This window comes from Strongylocentrotus purpuratus, unplaced genomic scaffold (assembly GCF_000002235.5).
Source record: "Strongylocentrotus purpuratus isolate Spur 01 unplaced genomic scaffold, Spur_5.0 spur5_scaffold_2, whole genome shotgun sequence".
In the NCBI taxonomy this organism is placed as follows: Eukaryota; Metazoa; Echinodermata; class Echinoidea; order Camarodonta; family Strongylocentrotidae; genus Strongylocentrotus; species Strongylocentrotus purpuratus.
The window spans coordinates 12,541,106-12,566,508 of NW_022145605.1; the positions used below are offsets into that span (position 1 = coordinate 12,541,106).

General features: G+C 38.7%; 1 protein-coding gene across 1 annotated transcript in view; it reads left to right on the forward strand.

Annotated features, from left to right (window-relative positions):
- The first annotated feature begins 869 nt into the window (after window positions 1-869).
- The window catches only part of LOC752114 (retinal Mueller cells isomerohydrolase), a 29,901-nt gene continuing 5,367 nt past the window's right edge, over window positions 870-25,403 (forward strand). The window contains exons 1-6 of the mRNA XM_030991683.1: window positions 870-1,252; window positions 11,224-11,384; window positions 17,141-17,380; window positions 18,441-18,591; window positions 24,262-24,402; window positions 25,062-25,387. Coding sequence (XP_030847543.1) covers window positions 1,117-1,252; window positions 11,224-11,384; window positions 17,141-17,380; window positions 18,441-18,591; window positions 24,262-24,402; window positions 25,062-25,387 — 1,155 coding nt within the window. The 5' untranslated portion in view covers window positions 870-1,116. The remainder of the gene's footprint in view (window positions 1,253-11,223; window positions 11,385-17,140; window positions 17,381-18,440; window positions 18,592-24,261; window positions 24,403-25,061; window positions 25,388-25,403) is intronic.

The following is a 25,403-nucleotide window of genomic DNA, read 5'->3' on the forward strand; positions in this document are numbered from 1 at the left end:
CCGTTTCACAAAGCCTTTTTCCGATGACAAATGCGAAAAATCAATGACAAATCTGCTGATGACCAATCAGAAGCAACTCTCAGTTGTCACTGATGACAAGTTTTGTGAAATGGGGCCCATGTCCGTCAGGCACAGGTGCGTACGCAGGATTTTTTTTCGAGAGGGGGGGGGGGGTTTAAAATTTGAAAATCATGACGCCGAAAATTTCGCAACGACTCAGCCAGCCGCTGAATAAGTGGGGGTTGGGGGAGGGGGAGGGGGGAGTCGGGGGGGGGGGGGGGGAGGGGGAGGGGGGAGGGAGGTTAGAGGACTTTTTTTTTGTCCCAAAATTTGAAAATTTGGCCGATCGATATTTAGATTCGTTGGGGGGGGGGGGGGGGGGGGGGGAAGGCCAGCTTTTTGGGGTCACCATTACCATAATTTTTTGTATTATTATTATTATTATTTTTAATGTAAAAGGGGGGGGGTCGTCCAAAGCATACACGTAAAAAAAAAGTCAAAGGTTCAACCCCCCCCCCCCCCCCCCCCCCCTGCGTACACGCCTGGTCAGGCATGTCGCTTATGGCGCTATAAATACAATTCACTGAAGTATACTAAGAAGGTACAATAATCTATACAGCATGAACATATTTACACCTTAAGTATCAAACTCAGAGCATATGAAATACAACATTATGAATATAACTATAATAGTTTAAGGAACAAAGAAAAAGGGGAGGGAGCAGCCGATTCGGCCCACCTGGATCCGCCCCGAACTTGATCGCCACTAGTGTCGACGTGCAATGTAAAAGTCCCCATAACGCAGACATATCAGAATACATACAACATAGTACAGACATATACGTCAGTAATAAACCAGCAACGATCAGTATAATACCAAAGAGATACTATACAATACGTATCATTACATCTATTATCAGGTAATATCACATTCTGTCTACATTGCGTCTACCCGTTACTCTGTGTATATGCCCTTTATACGGACACACACAGAATTGATGAGCTATTATAACGGGTGCGAATTATACATCGGAGTCGAAAGCTCAAACTCCGCGGCGAACATACAAGGCGGCGATCATAAGAGTGAACGGTGATTCGTCAGATACAGCTGGAACGATGGAGAAAGGTGAAATAAAAACGTCAACCGACCCTGCGATTAACGGCGGATCGGAGAGTGAGAAAGATCTCCTGAAGAAGATTTACCAATCTGTTAAGCAGGAGACACCCATCCCGATACAAACAGAGATTATAGGTAATTATTACCCGTATCAGACATCTGAGTAGTGGTTTTACAAAATCATCATAAAAGAGCTAATCGGGGAATATGAGACCATATTTACCTTTCATGAAAAAGCCTATGGACTTTACGTGTTAAAAAAATCATGAAATATTAAGCAAATATTAATCGACTACGAGGGTAATGGTGCAAACTATCATCGCCGAGGTGATCTCGGGGCTCATAATTATGGAAACGTTGTATCATCCGCTCAATCTGACTTGCGTGCATAGAACAAAATAAACAAATTTTCGATGAAAAAGTGAAGTTTTCTAAAATGTGCGTTTCTTTCCAGCATTGGGGCGCCCGGAAGTCACTCGGGTAACATTTCATAAAGTATAATATAAAAAGACCATATGCAAATTTTCTGTACTTTTGTCGGAAAGAATACATTTATCCAGCACAATGTCGTTTCTTTTTGCGTTGGAGAAGAGCAAATAGCGAGTTTCAATCACACTTTGATTCCCTGATGCGAGCGCACTAATGACGTCATGTTCGCTAAATCGGTGTCTTTTATCGTAAAATACGACACTTTCACAATGTTTATATATCTTTTTTAATTATTAGTAAGATAAAACATATTTTTTCTGATATCACTGAAGATTTGGGTTTTATTTAATGAGTAGTTTTAAGATAAGAGCCATTTTACTGTTTTAGTTTACTGGATCGTACCATTAAAGTCGCAGGGTAGAAAGATGCATTTTCCAACCGCGCCAAATTTAATTTACGTTCCGACATTCTGTTAAATGGGTTCGTGATGTTAAGAATTCACTGCTTTCTGCTCCAACCAACGTCCACATGCGGAGTCGTTTATCAACTAAATTTATTCAAATTTATGGATGCTTCCTAGCTTCCTAGGTGTTTGTGTAGCTGTTGAAGCATATTCACCTGCTATCATTCTTTGTACTCCAATTGCCAGAACGCGAATTTCACTTTGGTTTTATAGTTTCATCGGAGTCGTTTATCAACTATATGTATTCAAATTTATGAATGCTTCCTCCCCAGGTGTTTGTGGTGTTTATGCATTTCATTCACCTGTTATTATTCTTTGTACTCCTATAGTTAGAATACAAAATGCATTTTGGTTTTATTGTTTCATGCAATAAGTTGTTCTGCACAATAAAAACAATGTGTGTCCCTATTGTACAATGTAATGTGTCCCCTTATTTTGTAATAGTTAATTTACCCATTCACATAATGGAACTACCTGCCCGATGAAGCAAGTGGCCCGTGACCCCTGAGCACTCAACACCGTGTGGGAGTCAGTTTGTTGTCAAATTCTTTTATGAGACAAATACAAACAAACGTTTCCATATGCTATCTTCCCGAGCCGCAAGGGCATTATTTTGAAACATCAATTATTTTCTACTAGGCCTATAATGTTCTTCCAAACTAACATTAAAAAAAACCCCAGAAATTAGGCTCACAAATTATTTTTGTTCACTTCTACCGCATCTCAACCTTCTCTTTCAAACTGGATCGAATATGGGGGTTCCTGTACATGTCGGGAAATTAATGTGAAGCCTTTGTCTGGGGCCAAACAGGTAGAACGTGTTGGTGGATCCATAGGAAATGTCGTGCATGCATGGGGCCATAATACGTGACCTTGGTGAAACACAACCCTAGTACACAAATCATGTTCCCCATATATTATTATGTCCCTCCCAACAGAAATTGAAGACCCGTCAGCACCTAGAATTAATGTGATACCCCCTTTTACCGTTGGTAAGAAACTTTCCGGGACTGATCCCCCTCCCTGAAAAAATGCGGAATCTGCCACCGGCTCTCATTTAATAGTTAGCAACCAGGAAGTTGAAAGTAACACGGAAATAATAAGCCCGCGGCTATTATTGTCCCGATGTATTTATGCTTGCTTGACTATTATATTAAACTGTAGGCTATGAACCGCATTTCTGCTTTCCCGTACAATTTCTCATCTTTTCTCTTTTTATTCATATCAATTTTTTTCCCTTTTTTTTTTCTTCTTGAAATTCGAAGGCTTACTAACCTTTCGGGGGGGGGGGTAATAAACCACTAAAGAATTAGAACATTTAGACACACTCCATTTACACACGCACCATCTTGGAAATTGTGACGACTGTGTTGCCATATTTACTGTGTACATCTGATGGGGATCAAAGAACAACCTTATCAGCTCATGCATCTCATGAATAGAAGTGACCTAAAAAAAAGCTAGTTATTCCCTCAAATTTACATTGTAAGCCAATTATTGTTAGTCTTTAGACTTTTTATTTGGTATATTTGTAATAAAACCGAAATTGAATTTGAATTTGAATGTGAATACATTTAAATGTAATTCGTAAGCAGCGTTAGTGTAGATTTCAACCCTGAAATTATGATAATATAACCACTCAAAGCTTTCTCGGTAAGGAGATTTATTTGCGGAAAATCATCCCCTTTATATCGAGGGAATCGGACTCAACTGTCTAAACACACATACACAATCACACACATGCTCACCCTCACGCCAACTCCTGGCCACAGTAATGTAAGTAGCCAAACAAAAGAAAAGATTCCATGGTAACTATCTTGGGGATAATGCATTGTAGGCATCCATGCTAAAATTCTTGCAAAAATACTGAGGAATAAGATAGGCTGGATGCCACGCGCATATCTTTACTAAAAGTTGTCGTATTTTGCCCTAAATTTGAAAGAATGTCCAAAATCCGGACTTGTTTAAATTTAATTACAAATTTCAACCAAGAATATGTGTTTTCTGATAAGGAGTTTTCGATTGCTATATTTGTTATTTTGGGTTTGATGTTATAAATCTGGTTAATATACATATAAATATTGGATATTACACACATAATTATGTATTGCACGATGAAACACAAAAGTGTGATTTATTCTGAATATGGGGTTATATAACTACCTATATTTAAAAAATTACACACCATAATGTCAATATTGATACACGTTTTCTTGATTAAACCTATTATATAATGCTGACATGCCACATACAGAAATAAATGATCGGACAATTTGCTGGATAAATCGGATTATGTTATCTCAAATGAATTGATGTATTTTTACAAGATGTGCATTTTGAGTGGAGAAGGCTGTACATGTACATTACCGCATTTGGCAATTATCACACATTATTAACATTATTAGTCGATGGGCCAAAAACCGAAATGGCTCCCACTTAAACACAGTCTGAAATGGAGTTTTTCTGTAATCTGTTATCTGCCAGGGAGATTTGAATTGTGAGAAAAAACCAAATGTCAACATTCACTTCACAACAATGCTTTTAGACACATTATCCGTTTTCTCTTTCAATCATGACATTAGAGCGGATTTAGAGTTAACATTTTCGATCGATTTTCAATGTGTTAAAGGTAAAGACCAGTATTGGAAACGCCCCAATTTCAAAAAATGAAATGGAAGCTCTCATTATCAATCATGTGAAAGAATATGTTTTGACTAATACATGATGATAAAAAATTTGCCGGGAAAACCGCCTACTAATTCATATATTTGGTAAATTTATTTCTCTCATGGTCTGTGAGAGATATAGGGTAGTCCCATATACATCTTTCTGTGTATAGTGCTTGTAACTTTACGAAGAATGGGCCACATTTCTTATCATTTTGATGATTCCAGAACCTTGCAGATGCTAGATGATCAACCTTTTCTGATCGATTCCACAACGTTTCTTTCACAATGCTATCGCATGACCATAACTGGTCTTTACCTTTAATTCCTTCCTTTTTTTTTAAAATTTAAATTTTAAAGTAATATGCATTCCGCTCGTCTCGATTGCAATGTTTTACAAGATAGCAAATAATAAAATTGCGATACCAATACCGGATTACATCAAACCGAGGTAGTGAATTATACAAGGAGGAGTCAACAACAACGATATATGAGACTAGGCTCTTCAATGGACACTTACAAATTTAGTTATTTCCCCAGGACACTTAAGGACTGGGACGAGCTATACCTCAGATCATCGCCGAACTGCCTTCTTTGGAGTAGTTCAAGGTGGCTCTTGAAACAATTTAGTTCCCTTTTCAGGATCTGTATCGCATAGAGCTGTATTGCTTTACCCTCATCCAGATGCTAAACAGGCGTTGATGAGCTAGTATTACCATAGAAGTAGAAGTATATAGAAGTCTCAGCCTCAGGGGATTATTGGCCCACATCGTGCTCGTTCATGGTCTGTAAAAGCCATGGTATTAAATATTGTTTTAACAAATGCCTCTTTCTCTGATGATGATGATGATGATGTTGATAATTATGACTTCAGATCTCTTTATGGTCAAAAACTGGGTATGATAATTTGGGAGTTTTTCCCAGCATTTACTGTAATGGGCAAACGTCAAGCGACGGGGATTCAATAATATTGTAATCAGGGATTTATGTTACAGCCCTTATTCGACTAGCCGATGGCGTCGGATTAAGAATACAATGGCAATAGAATGACAGTCATTATAATGAGGCATAGGAAGATAGTAGAAAAACATGTATTATATGGATTCATTGCCAAGAACTAGCTATGTATTCTTAAGGATTCGGTAGTATAATGAGAACAGATTTTTGTTTCTTCTTCTTTGGCAAAGTCTTCTTAATGATGTGGACTGAGCTGTAATATCTATCTCCGTCCCTAGCTCCCCCCTCTCTCTCTCTCTCTCTCTCTCTCTCTCTCTCTCTCTCTCTCCCATTAGCCTCTCCTCCCTCCCTTCTCTTTCTCGTTTTCTCCCTCTCTCTCTCTCTCTCTCTCTCTCCCTTAGCCTCTCTCATCTCCCCTTCTCGCTCTCTTTCTCTCTCTTTCTCTCTCTCTCTCTCTCTCTCTGTCAGATGAGATCTACTTATCTGCATGATCAACCCATCGCAGAGGCCAACTACGGCTTAATTTATGCACTTGAACTTGTTATCATCAAATTAAAATAATGGCATTGTGGCTTGCGTACAGTGGCAGGCATCTCTTTCTAAATTCATGCCTAAAATAAATCACGCTTAAAAGCAACACAGCTGCATATTCCATCTCTTATTATTGTGTCGATAGAATTTCACGGTTGAGGCCCTGCATTGCTAACCTTAACCGAAAGGAAAGCAAAAGCTATATTTTTAAAGAATCGTACATAATCATCAGTTTCTGCTTGACAATTAAGCCAAAAGGCAATCGCTTTAATTGTTATTTAGGAGAAGTGTTGTATTTCTTTGTAAAATGTAAGAGTGCTCACTCAGTTCGATCAGGGAGTTGTGAATTAAACTTTCTGGTTCAATTAGGTTTCATATATATATATATATATATATATATTGTATTAAAAAAGAAAGAAATATAAAACCTTGGCACTGTAACATAAAAAGATACGATTAACCCTATTTCCATCAAATTAGTCGCATCTCCTTCAATCAACCGTAACTTTACGATGAAAATTATATGATTGAATAGATAATAAATGTAAATGTAAGATTGTAAAATACGGTACTTTTTACGATTGATTGTTGGTCGATTTTTATTGGATAATTACAAACTGTTTGGGAATATTTTCTCGTCAAAACCTTGGATAGGCGAAATAGCACCTTTGTTAATTTATCCCCCGTTTTGTTCGTAGTTGTTATCTTTCCGGGTATAATAATGTGACCCAGTAATATGAGATAGGTCCTTATCTTGATTGGTTTTTATGGGTTCACCGCGAAACGATGACACGGTATGAGATAATAGTGTCAAGTTTCAAGTTTCAAGTTTATTTCACATTTCACAAATAAAAAGAATTTACATAATTGACAAAAATAGAACATAATATGAAATATGCTAAAAGTGTCACATTATATAATTAATTCTTTGAAAAGACGTCGAAATTAATTGTAATGAATATAAGGTTATACAGAGTGAAATGTGAGGAACCTATTAAAAAGCTTAGCTTGTAGATTATAGGTTCCCATAAATAAAACTAACATTTGATTGAAGTAGTTGTAATGGTAGAGGACGTAACAGTAATAATAGGTGGGCAAGAAGCCTTGTTTGTTTATTTGTTTGTTTTATTATTTATCCATGGTTAAAAACACTTGCTATCAGCCACAAGACTGTTTTCAGCAAGTTCAAGTGCATATTAAGCCGTAGTTGACCTCTGCGATGGGTTGATCATGCAGATAAGTAGATCTTATCTGACAGAGAGAGAGAGAGAGAGAGAGGGAGAAAGAGAGAGAGAGAAGGGGGAGGAGAGGCTAAGGGAGAGAGAGAGAGAGCGAGAAGGGGAGAGGAGGAGAGGCTAAGGGAGAGAGAGAGAGAGAGAGAGAGAGTGTGAGAGAGAGAGAGAGAGAGAGGGAGAAAACGAGAGAGAGAAGGGGAGGGGAGGAGAGGCTAATGGAGAGAGAGAGAGAGAGAGAGAGAGTGGGAGAGAGAGTGAGAGAGAGAGAGAGAGAGAGAGGGGAGCTAGGGATGAAGATGGAGATTACAGCTCAGTCCACACCATTAAGAAGACTTTGCCAAAGAAGAAGAAACACAAATCTGTACTCATTATACTCCCGAATCCTTAGAGTACAGAATACATAGCTAGTTCTTTGAAAAGAATCCATATATTTTCTTCAAAGCATCTTCCTATGCCTCATGATAATCCCTGTCATTATATTGCCATTAAGATGATTATATACAACGTGAAACAAGCAAAAATAGCAAATACAGCAAGCAAATTAATTTGTTACCAAAGAGATGAGACAACATAGTCACTTTAAAATATTGAGGTCATTAAACGAGGTCATTGAACGAGGTCACCCGAGCGAGGTACGTGCAGCTGCAAAATAAAAGCAAATTTGATTATAGGCATCCAGGGGGGTGTTTCACAAAGATTCTAAGTCGAACTTAACTCTAAGTTGGACTTAAATATTATGGAGAGCCATTTGTAGCCTTGTAATGAAATATATTAAAAAGCGAAAATTCAAGTATTTTAGACTTTTCATAAATTCCACATCAAGAACATGAAATCTCCCGTGGTAATAGAAAATATGAATGATTTGAATCAATATTTTATGCCTTTTAAAATAACTTTTAGAAAATATTTTCAAGGATGCTAACGGCTTTCCATAATTTTTAAGTTCAACTTAGAGATAAGTTCAACTTAGGATCTTTGTGAAACACCCCCCAGGTAATTTTTTCTTTGTGTATTCCCGTTAATGCTTAGCCTTTAAACAAGGCCACATGCCTGATAGACGCCGAGCGACTAAAAAGAGACTAATCGCGAAAACCTGAATGAACGCCAGTGCGAATTGTCCAGACCTGTGGCCTTTATCAATCTGGTTTGGATTTCTTATGTTAACCCTTGTTTCCGACTGGAACTCGCTTCAGAAAACGTAGTGTCCAATCAGCGAACGTATCCTAGCACGACGTCAGCATATACATTCGTCATTCGGTCGCGCGTTCACTCCGGGTATCTAGACTCATCTCAGCCGCTTAGCCAGAGTTAGACCAGCTGATGGTCGTTTTAATCTTTCGCCCTTTCCCAAATGCGCGCGCGTTTATGAAATGCGTACTCCCCACCAATTCACCTTCCCCGAAATTTCTCAGGCTCTGTTTCCGTACGTGTATATTATGGTGTACTAGTAATATGTGAGCGCGCACGGATCATGAAGAGAACAGTCCAGGCAGTGGACTAAGCCAGAGTCAACGAGGCCTTGTCAAAAGGCTAGTTAATGCTAAGTTCACACCGACGCCGAATTGATGGCGAATTAAATCGGCGAGCAAAGCGGCGGCAAAGCGTAACAAAGCTTAATTAAAGCGTAAAGACCGTAATAGAGCGTGAGAAAGCTTTGAGCAATTCGGGACATTCGGCAAGAGCGCCAAATTTTTTTAAACTGTTTAAAAATTTGAGGCGATCTGTCACGAATTGCGTAAAGCGGGGAGAGCGCGCGTATTAAAGCTTATCAAAGCGTCACAAAGCTTATCAAAGTTTTGCTCAAAGCGTAGGAAAGCTTAACAGGGTTTAATAGAGCTTGGTTCAAAGCGGTGACCCCACCTTGTACGCTCTGTCACCAATTGACACGCTTTCTTAAAGGCCCACTGCACTACTGGTAGCTACTTGCTCCCTCTATATAAAACACAATGCCTAATCGGTGACCATTGGTCCCCCATGATCTTCTCTTTCTTATGTTAACTGAGAGCTGAGTTGATGAGATAACCACCTGTCCAGTGACCTTGCAGAGCGGTCTAATCCCTCCTGTAAACTACGGCAGATAAGCTTTAAGATATCAGAGCATAACATATCTGAGGAGATCGTGAGATTTTTTGAAAAGTAAACAAAAATGACGCCGAATTGATCGCCGATTTAAAGCGCGACATTCGGCGTCGGTGTGAACTGTGCATTAAGCAATCGAGTGTATACAGTCGAGCTTGAATTTAAACCTACTTTTGATTTTTTTTTTTTAAATTTTTTTTTTAAACATCCATACCAAGAAGACAGCGGTTTTTTAATGTTAGTTCACAAAGTCAGTCAAATTCAGTGCTGTTTTCTTCACAATTATTCACATATAGACGATTGGCATGAATTGAAGGTAATATGGGGTTAAACTGACAAAAAAAAAACATTTAAGAACATAACCATGAATTAAGAAAGAACCATAACAACCGGCACATTACAATATAAAGGTGATACATGAACAAAATTATGATGGTATTAAATACCATGAAGACCATGAAGCTATATAAAGAGATCTTTTAATAATTGTGATCCAGGAAATAACGGTTCTATTGATCCAGTAAAATTAGAAGTATCTGAGACTATATAAAATCAAGAGAAAGATCGTCCCCTATCCTATATGCAGCTCCGAAGTTATTCTAAAACGATGTTTTAAAGAGAAATTTGAGCTCTGCATGGTAACGATAGAAAACAAAACTGTGAGCTGTCTCATTATTTGTGTCAGGTCGGAAGAATATCATGGTAAAATGTTAAATGTCCCCTGAAAAGGATTGCTTTTCAGACTGCCCATTTCTCAATGTTATAAGTTGTTGATAATAATGCCCTTAAAGGGATAGTTGAGTTCTGTTTTCAGACCGAAAATGCCCTCAAGGTGCATGGTTATTGCTCTTATTCTTATCTATATAGTGCCCTTTTAGAACATAAAATTGCTATGAAGGTAATTTTAGACCCTAAAATGTGTGAAAATTAGCCAATACGATCATACCACTTCAGCTCCACTTAAAAAAACACGGCGACCGTTAATTAGTTATTTAATTAAAAATAACAATACATGAGCCGGGTGAATGTGGATAATATAAACAACACGAAAATGCCAACCAGAAAGCCAACATCGGCATTGGCTGAAATACGACGTAAAAGGCGTTATTTCGTGTTTTTTTCAACGGTTTTCAACGGTTTTTTCAAATTTTTCAAAATATCTAATATTTGTGATGGTACACAAGTATTAGAAATCGTTATATTTCAGCCGTCTCTGAACCGATTTTGATCAAACAAAGATGATTTTGTCATTAAAATATTATGTTCTTTCAAATTTGACACTCAGTTTTTCATTATCTCACAAAAAAATTATTTTGTGTAGCGCCCTGTGCAACAGAACTCAACTATCCCTTTAACTTTGATGCCACGTGTTTGTGTGTTGTCCTATGTACATTTTATTTCCGTGTTTTAAGATCATTGTGGTTTCGAGTATTATGACCATTTATTTTTATTTGATCATCTCCCAAAGTGACAGTTTGCCATAATTCTTAATCAATCTTTCCCCAAATTTTTCCACTTTCCAGACAGTTTCTTTAACACTGAAATCGCATTATTGCGGCAAGGTAACTATTTTATATTTTTGCGACATTTTGATAATTTATTCAATAAAACACTCTTTATTAGCCATAAACTGACAGGACTATAATTCGAGTCGGTACTTGCATGCAGACTTCCCGGAGTGCATGCATGCAACTGGCGAAGGGAATTTATTGTCTGCCATTAATTATTATGCTATCTATTTTACAGGCACCATTCCGAGTTGGCTGAAGGGAAATCTCTTACGTAATGGACCTGGCCAATTCGAGGTCGGCGAGGAAAGCGTGGATCATCTTTTCGATGGTCTTTCTTTCCTTCATCGATTCATCATAGAAGGAGGGGAGGTCAAATACCAGGGCCGATTTCTCAGGGTAAGACATATCAAATAGCCCCCCCCCCCCTCTCCCATCCCTGCATAAGAAGAAACAATTTTTTTTTCCAAGAAAAACTTCCAAATCCCAATTCTAAATACTTATAGGTTGAAGGTCAAAATCCGGGTTTTGTTGTTGTTTTTGTTGTAAGTTTTTATTGTAAGTTGTTCTGTTCTTTTGTTTTGTTGGGTATTTTGTTTTTGTTTCTGTTTGTTTCTTGTTTTTTTCTTTTTCGGTTGATTGCATTCGATCTCATTTGTGTTTTATTCAAAGGGCCTCATGCAGCTCTATAATATATTGAACACGCCTTCTCTCTGGTATATTTAATTTATAATCAAATTAAACATTATTTAAACGTGAGTCATGCTAGACGTTTCCATTGAAATGGGGGGGGGGGGGGGTGGGGGGGGGAAGTATGTCAAATGTCTGACAAGCGATTGCATTTTTATTCACCATGCCATGTCTAGTATAACACGAGCGCAACGTTTTTCGAAAAATCATGTCGAGGGCAGTTTTCAACAACCTGAGTTTTTTTCTAGTGCCCTTTAAAATTACATTCAGATTACGTCACATGTCACTAGATTTAATGGTCGCGAATTTCTAATGTGGTCGTACAAGCCCACGAAAATTGGCTTATTAAACGTTCATTTTCCTAAAGTCCTGGGGACATGGTTGTCTTTCAAAATGTTGCACTCACTAGTTTCAACACTGACTATGATTGTAGTCTTTTAAAGAACGTATACGCCCCCTTCAAGCGGAGAAGATTGATCAACGCCACTGCCCCATTCAATGGAATTGGAACATAGTCATTACACACTAGAGTTTACAATATTGTCGCGGTTATTATTTTATAAAACTGTTTATCTGTTAAGATTTCGTCTAAGTATGCCTATATGGGGAATAAATCTTTGAATCGGGACCGATATACTTATATACATATTTGTATGTAGAAGAAAGTGTCATGCCTCTCTCTTTTGCTCCCTTTCATTTCTGATTTTCCCTCTTTGACTGTTTTATATCATAATATTTGAAGACTGATTGTGATTTCGTTAGAATATATTCCCTGTATCTTTTATTATACTTTTGTCACTGCATATAATTATATAGACAAGAGTTTGCTAGGATTTAGAAAGTAATTTTGTATTATTTCAGAAAGGATTTAGAGTCCATGTGTATTATTTATATGTATTACATGTATATTATTCTAGCAACTATTCTACTATTCTAGCAACTGCCTAAAGCTCATGAGGCATAGGCAAAGTGCAATGACTTTATTATTCCGAATTAGTATTTGGAGATCTTATATCAGCGGCGTATGGTGTCGTTGTAAATTTGATGATTGTCCATCACCCCGTATACCATGTTGACAACGTAAAATATATAGACACCCCTGCAAATCATTATCTTACATCCAAAGTACACTACATCCCGTACAATAATGATAATAAAAGATCACTTTGTCCCTAAGAATATCGTGCCTCGACAGCAAATTCTTTTAGGCTGAAGGAGAAACTTGAAAATCAGGTAATCAGGGAAAATGGAGTTTTTAAAAAAATCTAAAAGTTTGATGACCGTTATTTCAGAGTTGACCGTTATCTTACCGTTATCTTACATCCAAGGGTGTCGATTTGTATCCATGGTTGGGGGGGATGATAAGTGCCAAAATATTTTGGTAATGGATCAAAGCAACCAAGAGGTAGAAGAGTGTGGCAAGTTGCACCCCTCCCAAGCGCGTAGCCAGGATTTCATTTTAGGGGGGGGGGGGGCGGTAGTGAGCAGGCAAAGCGTTCGAAGCGCGGTCCCTAGGGGGTTGGGTGCAGGGAGGGGGAGTTCCCCCCTCCCCGCGAAGCGCGGAAGCTTTGACGTTTCACTAAATTATTAGAGAAAGAAGACGATTCGTTGGACCGTTCTCGACTCTTAATCCTTGTTTGAATCAACTTCCCCTTCCTCCGCGCGTAGCGCGGAAGCTCTGACGTTTCATTAGATTATTAAAGAAAGAAGACGCTTCGATGTACCATTATCGACTCTTAATCCTTAATGTTCGAATCACGTTCCCCTCTGACGTTTCATTAGATTATTAAAGAAAGAAAACGATTCTATGTACCATTCTCGACTCTTAATCCTTGTCTGAATTCATTTTCACCCATTCCTGGGCGAAGCGCGGAAGCTTTCACATTTTATTACATTATTAGAGAAAGAAGACGATTCGTTGGACCGTTCTCGACTCTTAATCCTTGTTTGAATCAACTTCCCCTTCCTCCGCGCGTAGCGCGGAAGCTCTGACGTCTCATTAGATTATTAAAGAAAGAAGACGCTTCGATGTACCATTATCGACTCTTAATCCTTAATGTTCGAATCACGTTCCCCTCTGACGTTTCATTAGATTATTAAAGAAAGAAAACGATTCTATGTACCATTCTCGACTCTTAATCCTTGTCTAAATTCATTTTCACCCATTCCTGGGCGAAGCGCGGAAGCTTTCACATTTTATTACATTATTTGAGAAAGAAGACGATTTGTTGTGTCGTGTCCTTCATGAATTTAGTTTTACCCCTACCGCGCGAAGCGCGGAAGCTTCGACGTTTCAATAAATTATTACTCTTAATCTTTGTCTGTATTCATTTTCGCCCATCCCGCGCAAAGCACGGAAGCTTTACCGTTTCATTAAATATTAGAGAAGGAAGACGATTCGTTGTATCTTGTCCTTGCCTGAAATCATTTTCGCCCATCCCGCGCGTAGCGCGGAAGCTTTCACGTTTAATTAAATTATTAGTAAAAGAAGACGTTTCGTTGTATCGTGTACTTTGACGTTTCATTTGATTATTACTCTTAATCCACGTCTGAATTCAGTTGCCACCCTTCCGCTTTCACTACATTATTAGAGAAAGAAGACGATCGTTGTACTGTTCTCTATATTAATCCTTGTCTGAATTCAGTTTCCCCACATGATGTAAGAAGTATGGAACGTTCGTTCGCAAATATTTGCATGCACAGCCCGAGTGGTAGGTAGCATGCTATCTCCCGGCAATGCTTGTCGCAACAGCTTCTCGAAAGGAATTGTATACTACTGTTAGTGTAAACGGCCACTAATTAGGTCCATTTGTGACTATACAAAATATATGCTCTTCCTGGCTTTTTGGGAATGTGTCAGTTTGCAACAGAAATGGAGAAACGCGAATTTTGTTGAAAATCATGTGATATCACGAACATTTATAAACCACTTGTATGAAATTGAAAATAAGTCATGGTTGGATTTTATTTGGCGGGGGGCCAAGCGCCCTTCCCCCCAGTACGCCAGTGACATAGGCCTGCATCAGCTTTTGAATAAAACAAAAATAAGTTGTGACATAATAATCTTTCTCCAAAAATGAAAAATGTTTTAGGAAATATCAGGAAATAAAATGAGTGAAAAATATTTTTAAAAAGATACAATGACGTGAATTTTAAAAAGGGTGAACGGAAACAACATAACAACTAGTGAACTCATACTAATGTCCGAAAATCTTTCTCCTTGTCTCCGATCTCATCACGAAACCGTCACAGAGTTCATTTATGTTTACATTTTCCAGGATTGTCTGATGTGCATTGCAGATTGCTACTTTTGCGCTTCGCGCTTAACATTTAGCTCGTTGCTTTTTGACGTTGCGTCTTTGCAATTGGCGCACTGCATTTCTGTGATGCTGTTGATTGAACAAATTGAATAAATTCATCAATTCCTGGTGAAGCCGTATGAGCGAGAATTCAATTTATTCTTGTCTCATATACGGTTGTCTTATTTACTTCGTATATATATATTTATTATGAAAATGAGATATCAAAATGTGTATATTGATGGTCATCTTGCGAGTAATAACCATTAACTACTCTCATCGGGCTCTGATCGTTAATTTTTCTCTTCATTTTTAAAATTTGTTTATGGTGAATTATTGGGGGGATGATTGTACAGGCCATCCCCCCACCTGAAATATTGGGGGGATATATCCCCCCATCCCCCGGGATCGACACCCATGCTTACATCCGAAGTACACTACATCCCGTACAATAATGATAATAAAAAAATGGAGTTTTTAACAAAATCTAAAAGTTTGATGACCGTTATTTCAGAGTTGTGCCCCCCCCCCCCCCCATCCCCACCACCACCACCTCGGGCAGAGAATCCTGTATCTGCGATAGCCCTTCTCTCTTAATTTCGCAGAATAATATATCCATCTGATGCCGCAGAAAGTGCGGATTATTAGAAGCCTTTATTATGCCTACCAGCACGTTGATTAGACCTATTGTGGTGTATATGTGCATTATAGCAGGCAGCCTTTTCACACACAGCTAAAATTCATCGTATCTAGAGATGATTAGTATAAACGTGTTTAACTCAACAGTTATAAACATGTTTATAGAAAATTTTCCCTGTGTGATACGCCCCTAAAAGCAGGCTGCAGAAACGAAGTTCGTATCTAGAGAGCTTGACATTTTGTGTGTGAAAGGTTATTCGTGTTTAAACGTGTTTCAGACGTGTTTAAACTGGAGCGTGCGCTTTGATTGATATGACATGACCTTCAATGTGCAATGGCACTACTGCGCATTTTACGAGCAGTAGTTAATCACGAAACGATTAACGATCGCACCGAAATTTCTGTGTGTGAATGATGTCGTATGTTCAGGTGATTAGTTTAAACACGTTTATACTAATCATGTTTATAGAATTTTAGCTGTGTGTGAAAAGGCTGTATGTCTATTTATTACAAACCAACCATATCAAGCACAAATTGGCAACTCTGAGACGTATCTTGCGAGCTCCTCTCCAATTTCCTCTGTAAAGAAAGTTTCATGAACTTTCATTTTCTAATTAGATGACGGAATAGATTTGGAATAGATTTGTTTCATACAGGATTTGTATAAATATGCGGTAATTGTATTCATGCAGGGTGAATGTAAGATTGAACATTTTCCTATTAGAGGAAAACATAATCTTTTTAAAGTTTATAGCATTTTGGCAAATGGGACGGGAGCTCGCATGATACGTCACAGTGTTGCCTATTTTGTGTTAGACTGGTCGCACCTCAAACCACTTTAATCGCCACTCTATACCGCTGCTATACTTTTCAAATTCCGGTTGTGTCACTTCATACTCAGAGGAATAACACGTACATGCATGGTCGTTTGCGGAGTTGAGAATCGGCCTTCTGTTTTGCATAATTATTCCAAGAAACAATTCCACATATTAATATGAACAATTCTGTACTAATGTCCTTTAGGCAAGCTAGCCTTACAATTATTTGCCGCTTTCCACCCAGGTGATGTTAATGGCCGGTAGTAGCCGGTAGGAATGCCAGGGCGTCTTACAATGGTATTGTTCGGCTATAATGTCAGGAGGTAAAATAGTAAAGCGCTTATAAACGTGTTTAGTATTACGGGAAATGAAAATGTTACAATTATTATTATTTAGTAATGCTACTACTTATTTATTATTATGAGGGGAAACCACCGGCAGGCTTCAAATAAACGGAGTCGGGCTAACTCGGACCTTGGGGCAACTCGGCCTCGCTGCACAAACGGTCAGTTTTTGCAGTTTTAGGGTTAGGTTTAGGGTAAGGGTTATGATTAGGGTTAGGATTAGGGTTAGGGTAAAATGACAAAAAGCAGCGAGGCCGAGTTGTCCCGAGGTCTGCTGAGTTTTGAAAGAGACCACGACACTTTTATTGTAACAATAACAACAAAAAGACATTTTCAAAATTTAATGAAATACGTTTGATTGACAGAGTGACATCTACGAGAAGGCGATGAAGCATCAGCGGCTGGTCTTCAGCGGCTTTGGTACACCAGCCCGTCACCCGGATCCCTGCAAGACGCTCTTCCAACGGATATTCTCTATCTTCGAAATGGAATTCCCGGATAACTGCAACGTGAACTGGATGAAACTCGGCGACGAGTTCTACGCCCTCACCGAGACTCCGTTGCTCAAGAAGATCGATGTCGACAAGCTTGATGTCCTTGACACTGTAAGTTCATTGTCGGACTCAATAAAACAACTCACCTGTTTGCTAAATTGACCATTTTCGTAATAAAATCAATCGTAGCACGAGTCCAGCCATTGAGGAAATAATGGCATCATCCGGGGAGGGGGGGGGGGGAGGGATTAGTCATACTCAGAAAATGAAATGAGAACTTCTAAGCAATCTGATTAGGGTAAGTGCGGGAGGGTCCTTCTTTTCTTCTTTTCTCGACCTTCCCTTTTGTATGTCGTTAGTTTTCTCTCTTTTTTTCTCTTTTTTTCTCTTTCTTGTTTTACTATTTTTTCATTATTCGATAGGGGGCACTTGCCTTGTTCCTCAGCCTCTGTAGCCAATGATTGAGTAATTCAAAATTCTACTAGGGCGGATATTGGTTCACGGGTTAGGATTATTATTATTATATATATATATAATTGGATTTATTCTCGACAGTAAGATTCAGACTTTTCAATGTATGTGTGTGCGTATTTGTTTGTGTAATAAAATACGAGCAGCCCGAAAATGACGAGCGGGCGTTCAAGGACATCCAAATGATTTTTTTTTTGCCTAACCTCGATCCGGGGCCACAATGGTCATATAATCAATGGCTGTTGGAATAGCATGTTAGTTGTTTCAAGAAGATAAATGAAAAAGAGTCTCCAGCAGGACTTCATGCTTTGCCAACCGATAAGCCTGTATATCAGAATATCTCGTTTATGTTAAACGATGATAGTGGTGGAAGGGGTTTGTCCTGCACTTAAAATAATTATTGAAAATCCATATACAGTCAAACCTGTCTACAGCGACCACCTAAGAGAAACACACAAAAGTGGTCTTTGAAGACAGGTCCATTTAGTACATGTTTCAATGAGAAACCATTTTCAAGGGAAACAGAAAATGTGCTTGTTGTAGACAGGTGGTCTTTGTAGACAGGTGGTCACTAAATCAGGTTTGACTGTACATATACATGTACAATAGGTATTTCAAAGTTTTTTTTCTAGCAAAATGGTATCTTTCCTTTCACCATTGAACATGTTTCCTATATTATGATCATAATGATATTACCCAGGTCGATATTGAGAAGCTAGTCGGTGTTCACACAGCTACAGCGCATCCACACTGTGGACGAGATGGAACCACATACAACCTAGGTACAACCTTTTCAATGAGATGCAAATACTGTGTGATACAGGTTCCGCCCATCAGCAAAAAAAATGCCGGTAAATAAATAATGTTTTGCTTTTTTTCTCAAGTCTGCGGAAACCAAATACCATGTATTCTGCTCGGTTTTTGTTTGTTTTGTAAATTGAGCTGATAACATGGAGTTGAGACATAGGGCATCGCTAGAATAATGGGGGAGAGGGGGGGGGGGCCGGGGGGGCCGGGGGGGGGGGCCGGGGGGGGGAAGGGTAGGAGTAAATTTGCAGAAAAATGTACACATCATTTCCCACTGTCACGTAAAAAGAAAGAAGGACAAAAAAGAAGACTAAATGTGAGCAATTTATTACCATGTGAATATTGTAAATCGATGATTTACTTCTAATGAACAAACTTATCTTTTATCATTCAAAAGTTGAGTTTTTATTTTGAAATATAATCTTTTGCAATTTCTCATCTTGTCCTTTAGATGTCTACAATGGTTATAAAAATTGAATAATCGCTAAACTATGGTGGCCCTGAAGGGACATCGCGAATAGACTAAATCGTGAAAAATATGCGATAAAATTCACGATATCGTCAATTTTATCGCATATTTTTCACGAAGAAATTCACGAAATTGACGATATCGTGAACTTTATCGTGAACTTTTCACGATGAAATTGACGATATCGTGAATTTTATCGTGAAAAGTTCACGATATAAAGTTCACGATATCGTCAATTTTATCGTGTACTCTATCGTGTACTCTATCGTGTACTCTCCTGACGGGCGCTTCTTAAACAAAACCAGCCTAGCTGGGGGAGACAGAGAGAAGGAAAAAAGGGAAAGGGAAAGAGAAGATAAAAGGAAAGAAAGAATAAGAAGAAGAAAAGAGGGAAACGGGGGGGGCGAAGGGCTCTTGCCTCCTCCTCCCTCCCCGCCAAAAAATAAATCAGAGAGAGAGAGAGAGAAGGGAAAGGGAAAGGGAAAGAGAAGATAAAAGGAAAGAAAGAAGAGGAAGAAGAAGAAAAGAGGAAAACGGGGGAAGGGCGAAGGACTCTTGCCCCCCCTCCCCCCCCCCCCCGCCAAAAAATAAATCAGAGAGAGAGAAAGAAGGGAAAGGGAAAGGGAAAGAGAAGATAAAAGGAAAGAAAGAAGAAGAAGAAGAAGAAAAGAGGGAAACGGGGGCAAAGGGCTTTTGCCTCGTCCCCCCGCCCCCCGCCAAAAAATAAATAAGAGAGAGAGAGAGAGAGAAGGAAAGGGAAAGAGAAGAAAGAAAGAGAAAAACGAAAAAGAGGGAGAATAGGAAAGAAAGGAAAAGAAAGAAAAGAAAGGAGGCAAGAGCCCTTCGCCCCTGTTTCCCTCTTTTCTTATTCTTTTTCCTCTTCTTTCTTTCCTTTTATATTTTCTTTCCCTCTCCCTTCTCTTTCCCTTCATGGCGGGAGGGGGGAGGGGGAGGTAAGAGCCTTTCGCCCTTCCCCCGTTTCCCTCTTTCCGTCTTCTTCTTCTTTCTTTCCTTTTATATTTTCTTTCCCTTTCCCTTCTCTCTATCTATCTCTCTCTCTCTCCTATTTATTTGTTGGCGCGGGAGGGGGGGAGGAGGCAAGAGCCCCTCTTTTCTTCTTATTCTTCTTCTTTTCCTTTTTTATTCTCTTTCCCTTTCCCTTTTCTCTCTCTCTCTCTCTTATTTATTTTTTGGGCGGGGGGATGCAAGAGCCCTTCGCCCCCGTTTCCCTCTTTTCTTCTTCTTCTTCCTCTTCTTTCTTTCCTTTTATCTTCTCTTTCCCTTTCCCTTTCCCTTCTCTCTCTATCTCTTATTTATTTTTTTGGCGGGGGGTGGGGAGGGAGGAGGCAAGAGCCCTTCGCCCTTCCCCCGTTTCCCTCTTTCCTTCTTATTCCTCTTCTTTCTTTCCTTTTATATTTCTTTCCCTTTCCCTTCTCTCTCTTATTTATTTTGGCGGGGGGGGGGGGGGGGAGGAGGCAAGAGCCCTTCGCCCTTCCCCTGTTTCCCTCTTATTCCTCTTCTTTCTTTCCCTTTCCCTTCTCTCTCTCTCTCTCTCTGATTTATTTTTTGGCGGGGGGGGGGGAGGGGGGGGGGCAAGAGTCCTTCGCCCTTCCCCCGTTTTCCTCTTTTCTTCTTCTTCCTCTTCTTTCTTTCCTTTTATCTTCTCTTTCCCTTTCCCTTTCCCTTCTCTCTCTCTCTCTGATTTATTTTTTGGCGGGGAGGGAGGAGGAGGCAAGAGCCCTTCGCCCCCCCCCGTTTCCCTCTTTTCTTCTTCTTATTCTTTCTTTCCTTTTATCTTCTCTTTCCCTTTCCCTTTTTTCATTCTCTCTGTCTCCCCCAGCTAGGGCTGGTTTTGTTTACGAAGCGCCCGTCAGGAGAGTACACGATAAAATTGACGATATCGTGAACTTTATATCGTGAACTTTTCACGATAAAATTCACGATATCGTCAATTTCATCGTGAAAAGTTCACGATAAAGTTCACGATATCGTCAATTTCGTGAATTTCTTCGTGAAAAATATGCGATAAAATTGACGATATCGTGAATTTTATCGCATATTTTTCACGATTTAGTCTATTCGCGATGTCCCTTCAGGGCCACCATACTAAACTCCTTATGTAATTTGAACAACCATTTTTCTAAAACTCAATTTTGAACTCTTTGGTTTTCTGTTTATATATTTTATATTTATATTTGATTTTTAATTTATGTCAAACTATGTTCATTGTAATTGATATGTATATTTTGTAATTTGCATGTTTTTTTAATCTGTGAATTGTATTGCAATTCAGCCATTTAAGGCTACGAAGATATTTTTGAATAAACCTTGAATTGAAATTGAATTGAAATTGAATTGAATTGAGAGGTAAACATACATGGCAATCGACAGATTAGAAGAGAAAAACAATTCTGGCAGAGATTACCGGCTATCTGATGTGTACAGGGGTACAGGACAATTTTGCTAGGTAACGTTTTGTCTTGCCCAAATACCAAGTTTTCCCTTTCTAAATTTTACTTCGGCCCGGGGCGTATCCAGTATCCAGGTTTTCCCGCCAAATTTAGTCAACGTTGCATCCGATTCAACGATGCGATCATTCAATTTCGAGCGACTCATAATCACCGAGATCAACATTCAAAAAGCTTACTATTTCATTCAATATAATGGTAATAGCATGCGATTTCATGATTTTCTCAAATTAACGTGTAAAAATCGCGTTCAAATTAAACGTGCACGTAAATGCATTCTAATTCGCAACTGCATCGCCCTGATGAACGTTAAAGGTAAACAATAGTTCTGGTCATGCGATTGCATTGTGAAAGAAATGTTGTGGAATCGATAAGAAAAGGTTGATCATCTAGCATATAAGTATTGGTGTGTACTGCAAGGTTCTGGAATCATCAAAATGATAAGAAATTTGGCCCAGTCTTGGTAAAGTTACAACGGCTGTACACAGAGAGATGTATATGGGACTATACGCGACACAAAGTGCGCGATATCTATCCGGCCCAGATAGATTTACCAAATATATCAATACTTAGTAGAACCGGCAAAATTTGTATCATCACGTAATTAGTCAAAACATATTCTTTCACATGATTGGTAAGAGCTTCCATATCATTTTTTTGAGTGGGGGGGGGGGGGGGGGGGCGTTTCCAAAACTGGTCGTTACCTTTAAGGTATTCAAATTCACGAATAGGCAAGCATTAAGCATTCGGACAGTCATCTTTGTTTGTTTGTTTTTGTTTTTTTACTGTTTATGTTCTGTGCAATCTACATCTGTTTGAATAAATTATGCAATCCCAAACGTGACACAAAGCACAATCTGTTAAAAAATATACATATTATACACGAAAAAATAAATTTAAGTTATAACCATTCTGTAAGTGTTATATCTATACTACCAGGGAATAAAGTGAAACTGGAAGAGAATATTAGAAAGAAAAGAAATATATAAAATACGATTAAAATAAACATTATGAAACTTTAGAAATGAAAATTAAATCATATAATTAGATACATTGAAAAAATGTAAATATGACGTGAACACATTTCGGTAAGAATTACATAGAACTACATAACTTGTTTATGTTAATTTAATTCTAACGTTCAAAGTGCAAAGGTATGTGCCTATATAATATGAAATTGAAACTGATATAGGTTTTCCCGGCCAATTTCGTCAAAGCAGCGATCAATTTCACTAACGTGCATTCATTTTTGAGCGAATTTTCTCCACTCGTTGCTTCCCCTGTTTCATTTTTAAACTTTGTGCATTCAATTTCGTTTCGAGTCACTGAATTTTCTAAACATGCACATTCAAATTAAAGCTTAGTTCAGTCAATTTGGAAACGCATAAGCGTCATTCAATTTCGCCAATGTTGAGTGGGAGGAGAATTCTTTGGCGAATTGCGGTTTCATTTTCGTCTATGGGCAAACTCTTTCGCAATCGGGTCATTCAAATTAAAACTAGACCTCATAATCATTGTTTGAGGCTCGATGATTATACGAAAAATTACTTTTTCATGTTCATTTATTTGATCTATGATCTTTTCTAACATGATTTGACATTATACAATCTTCTTATTTGTCGGATACATTTATATTGCATTTAATGTTTTTTCTTTCTTTCGATCTTTATTTTATCGAAGCATTTCTTTATACTTGTCTTTATATTTGTTATTACGGATGCTATTTTAATGGTTTGTTTTGACCAATATTGATTGAGAAGGTCATCTTTCTTTCTTCGCATGTTACATCTTTGTCTTTATTCATCATTGTATTTTATTTCCATCATGTCCATGTTTAAAGCTTAACTCTCCCGCTATCCAGGATCTGTGTTTTATAGCTTGTGCTTAGAAGAGAAGTCACAAATTGTGCACCTACTCTGGGGACAGCTACCTGTGTAATAACAGATATCTACCAAAGAATACGCATGATATTCCTACAAATAAACTTTGCATAAAATTATTCAAACAGAAGTATATTAAGTAAAACATAAGCATAATATGAAAAGCAATGCACAAATGCCACATATGTATGCCTATTCACGAAATTGAATGCACGAACACATACCACCAACTGTCCGGCGCGAATTTGAATGCTCTTTGCATGCTTTTCTAAATTGAACGCTCGTTTTGCACGTCTCCGTGACAAGAGTATGAAATCGCATGCTCCTAAATCAAATTAAACGAGGCAATTAGGTATTTGAATGTTGATCTACATAGTCATTCAATTTCGCACGAACTTGAATGAACGTAACGTTAATTCGGATGCTAAGTTTACGAAGTTGGGCGGGAAAACCTATATTAAAGACTAAATTGAACGTCTATCCAGCTGGCGAGAAATAGAATGACAACATCGCGTCAAATTTTTCAAGGATATCTCAGTGTAAATTGAATGGAATAAAATTTAAAAGGAATGATATAAAAGGAAATCGAACGCTCAAAGAATGAAATTGAACCATGAGAGCAGAGAGTTGACGAAAATCGTTCAAACTTGAACGCCTATATAATATACTCATGAATTCGAATGCAGCTCTGATGAAATTGGACGGGAAGCCATAGAATAGGGAAGGGGGCACATGCTAACTAACAAGCCTGGTATACCACTTTGGCTTAAAAAAGAGGCATATACATGGGTTGGATATGCCCCCTCCCTACCCCTCAATCCGTCATTTACTCCAGTGCTCATCTTTTCTTGTTTAATCTATGTTTTAATCCATGTCAATATGTCTGTCCATCATCAGGTGAAAACGCGATGAGTGGAGCGTCCATCCTGAGCAGCATCCCTGCCTCCTCGTACAATCCGACCTACTACCATAGCTTTGGTATCTCGGAAAATTACATCATCTTCGTCGAGCAACCTCTCCACATAAACTTGTTCAAAGGTACGCTTGATTGTCTGTGAGGGGCTTCGATAGACAGTTTTCAATTGGAGAGGGGTGGGCTGACCAAAAATTAAACTTCAAATGTTGAGAATTTAGCCATAAGTAACACCCAACACACACAAAACCACTCACACAAAACGGGGAGTGTGTCCGGCATAGATTTTCAAATTTTCGACAAGCAAAAAACCCAAAAAACTGAGAAATAAAAAAAAAATAAAAAAAATTGCGGTTCAAGGGTTTTGGGTGCACAATATCTCTTCAATATTGTCTAAATTGCCTTCAGAGGTTTAGATGGCAATACTTCAACCTAAATTCGCAAAAAAAGCAGAAATATGCGCCCAAATGTTCAATGTTGAAGTGCATTCGCGAAAGACACTTTTTGTTCTTTTTCCCCCCTTGTTTTGCTGTACAAATAGATTTTGGTTTCAGGTGCAAGATTCTGTGGTAGGGGGTGGAGCGCGCACAAGTCTGAAAATGATGTACCAAGCAAAAGAAAAAAGGTCATCATCATTCTGTCCTTCTTCTTATCTCCCTCCATCTCCCCTCCTGTTAGGGGGTTGGGGCCGAGAGCAAGTACCCTTGTCCCGTCCTAGGATCCACCACGAGAATAACTATAAGATTTCTCAAATTTTGTCACCTCATATTCTTTCCGTTATTAGTCATGCTCTTCTCTAAACTGCTTGGGACCCGGCCCATGACCGAGTGCATGGAATACCACCCAGATTCCAAAGTCCGGTTTCACCTTATCCGCCGTGATGACGGCACCGTCATCTCAACGCACTACACCGCCGACGCCTTCTTTTGCTTCCATCATTGCAATGCTTACGAGACCGACGACGGCAAGGACGTCGTTGTAGACATGTGTTGCTTCGAGGATGACGATGTCCTGAAGAGATCCACTATGGATAATATTAGGAAAGGAAATTTGCATGTCGAAGATTGTGTCGTCAGAAGATATGTACTCCCGCTCGGCGCCGAAACCAAGGTAAAATAATATTAAT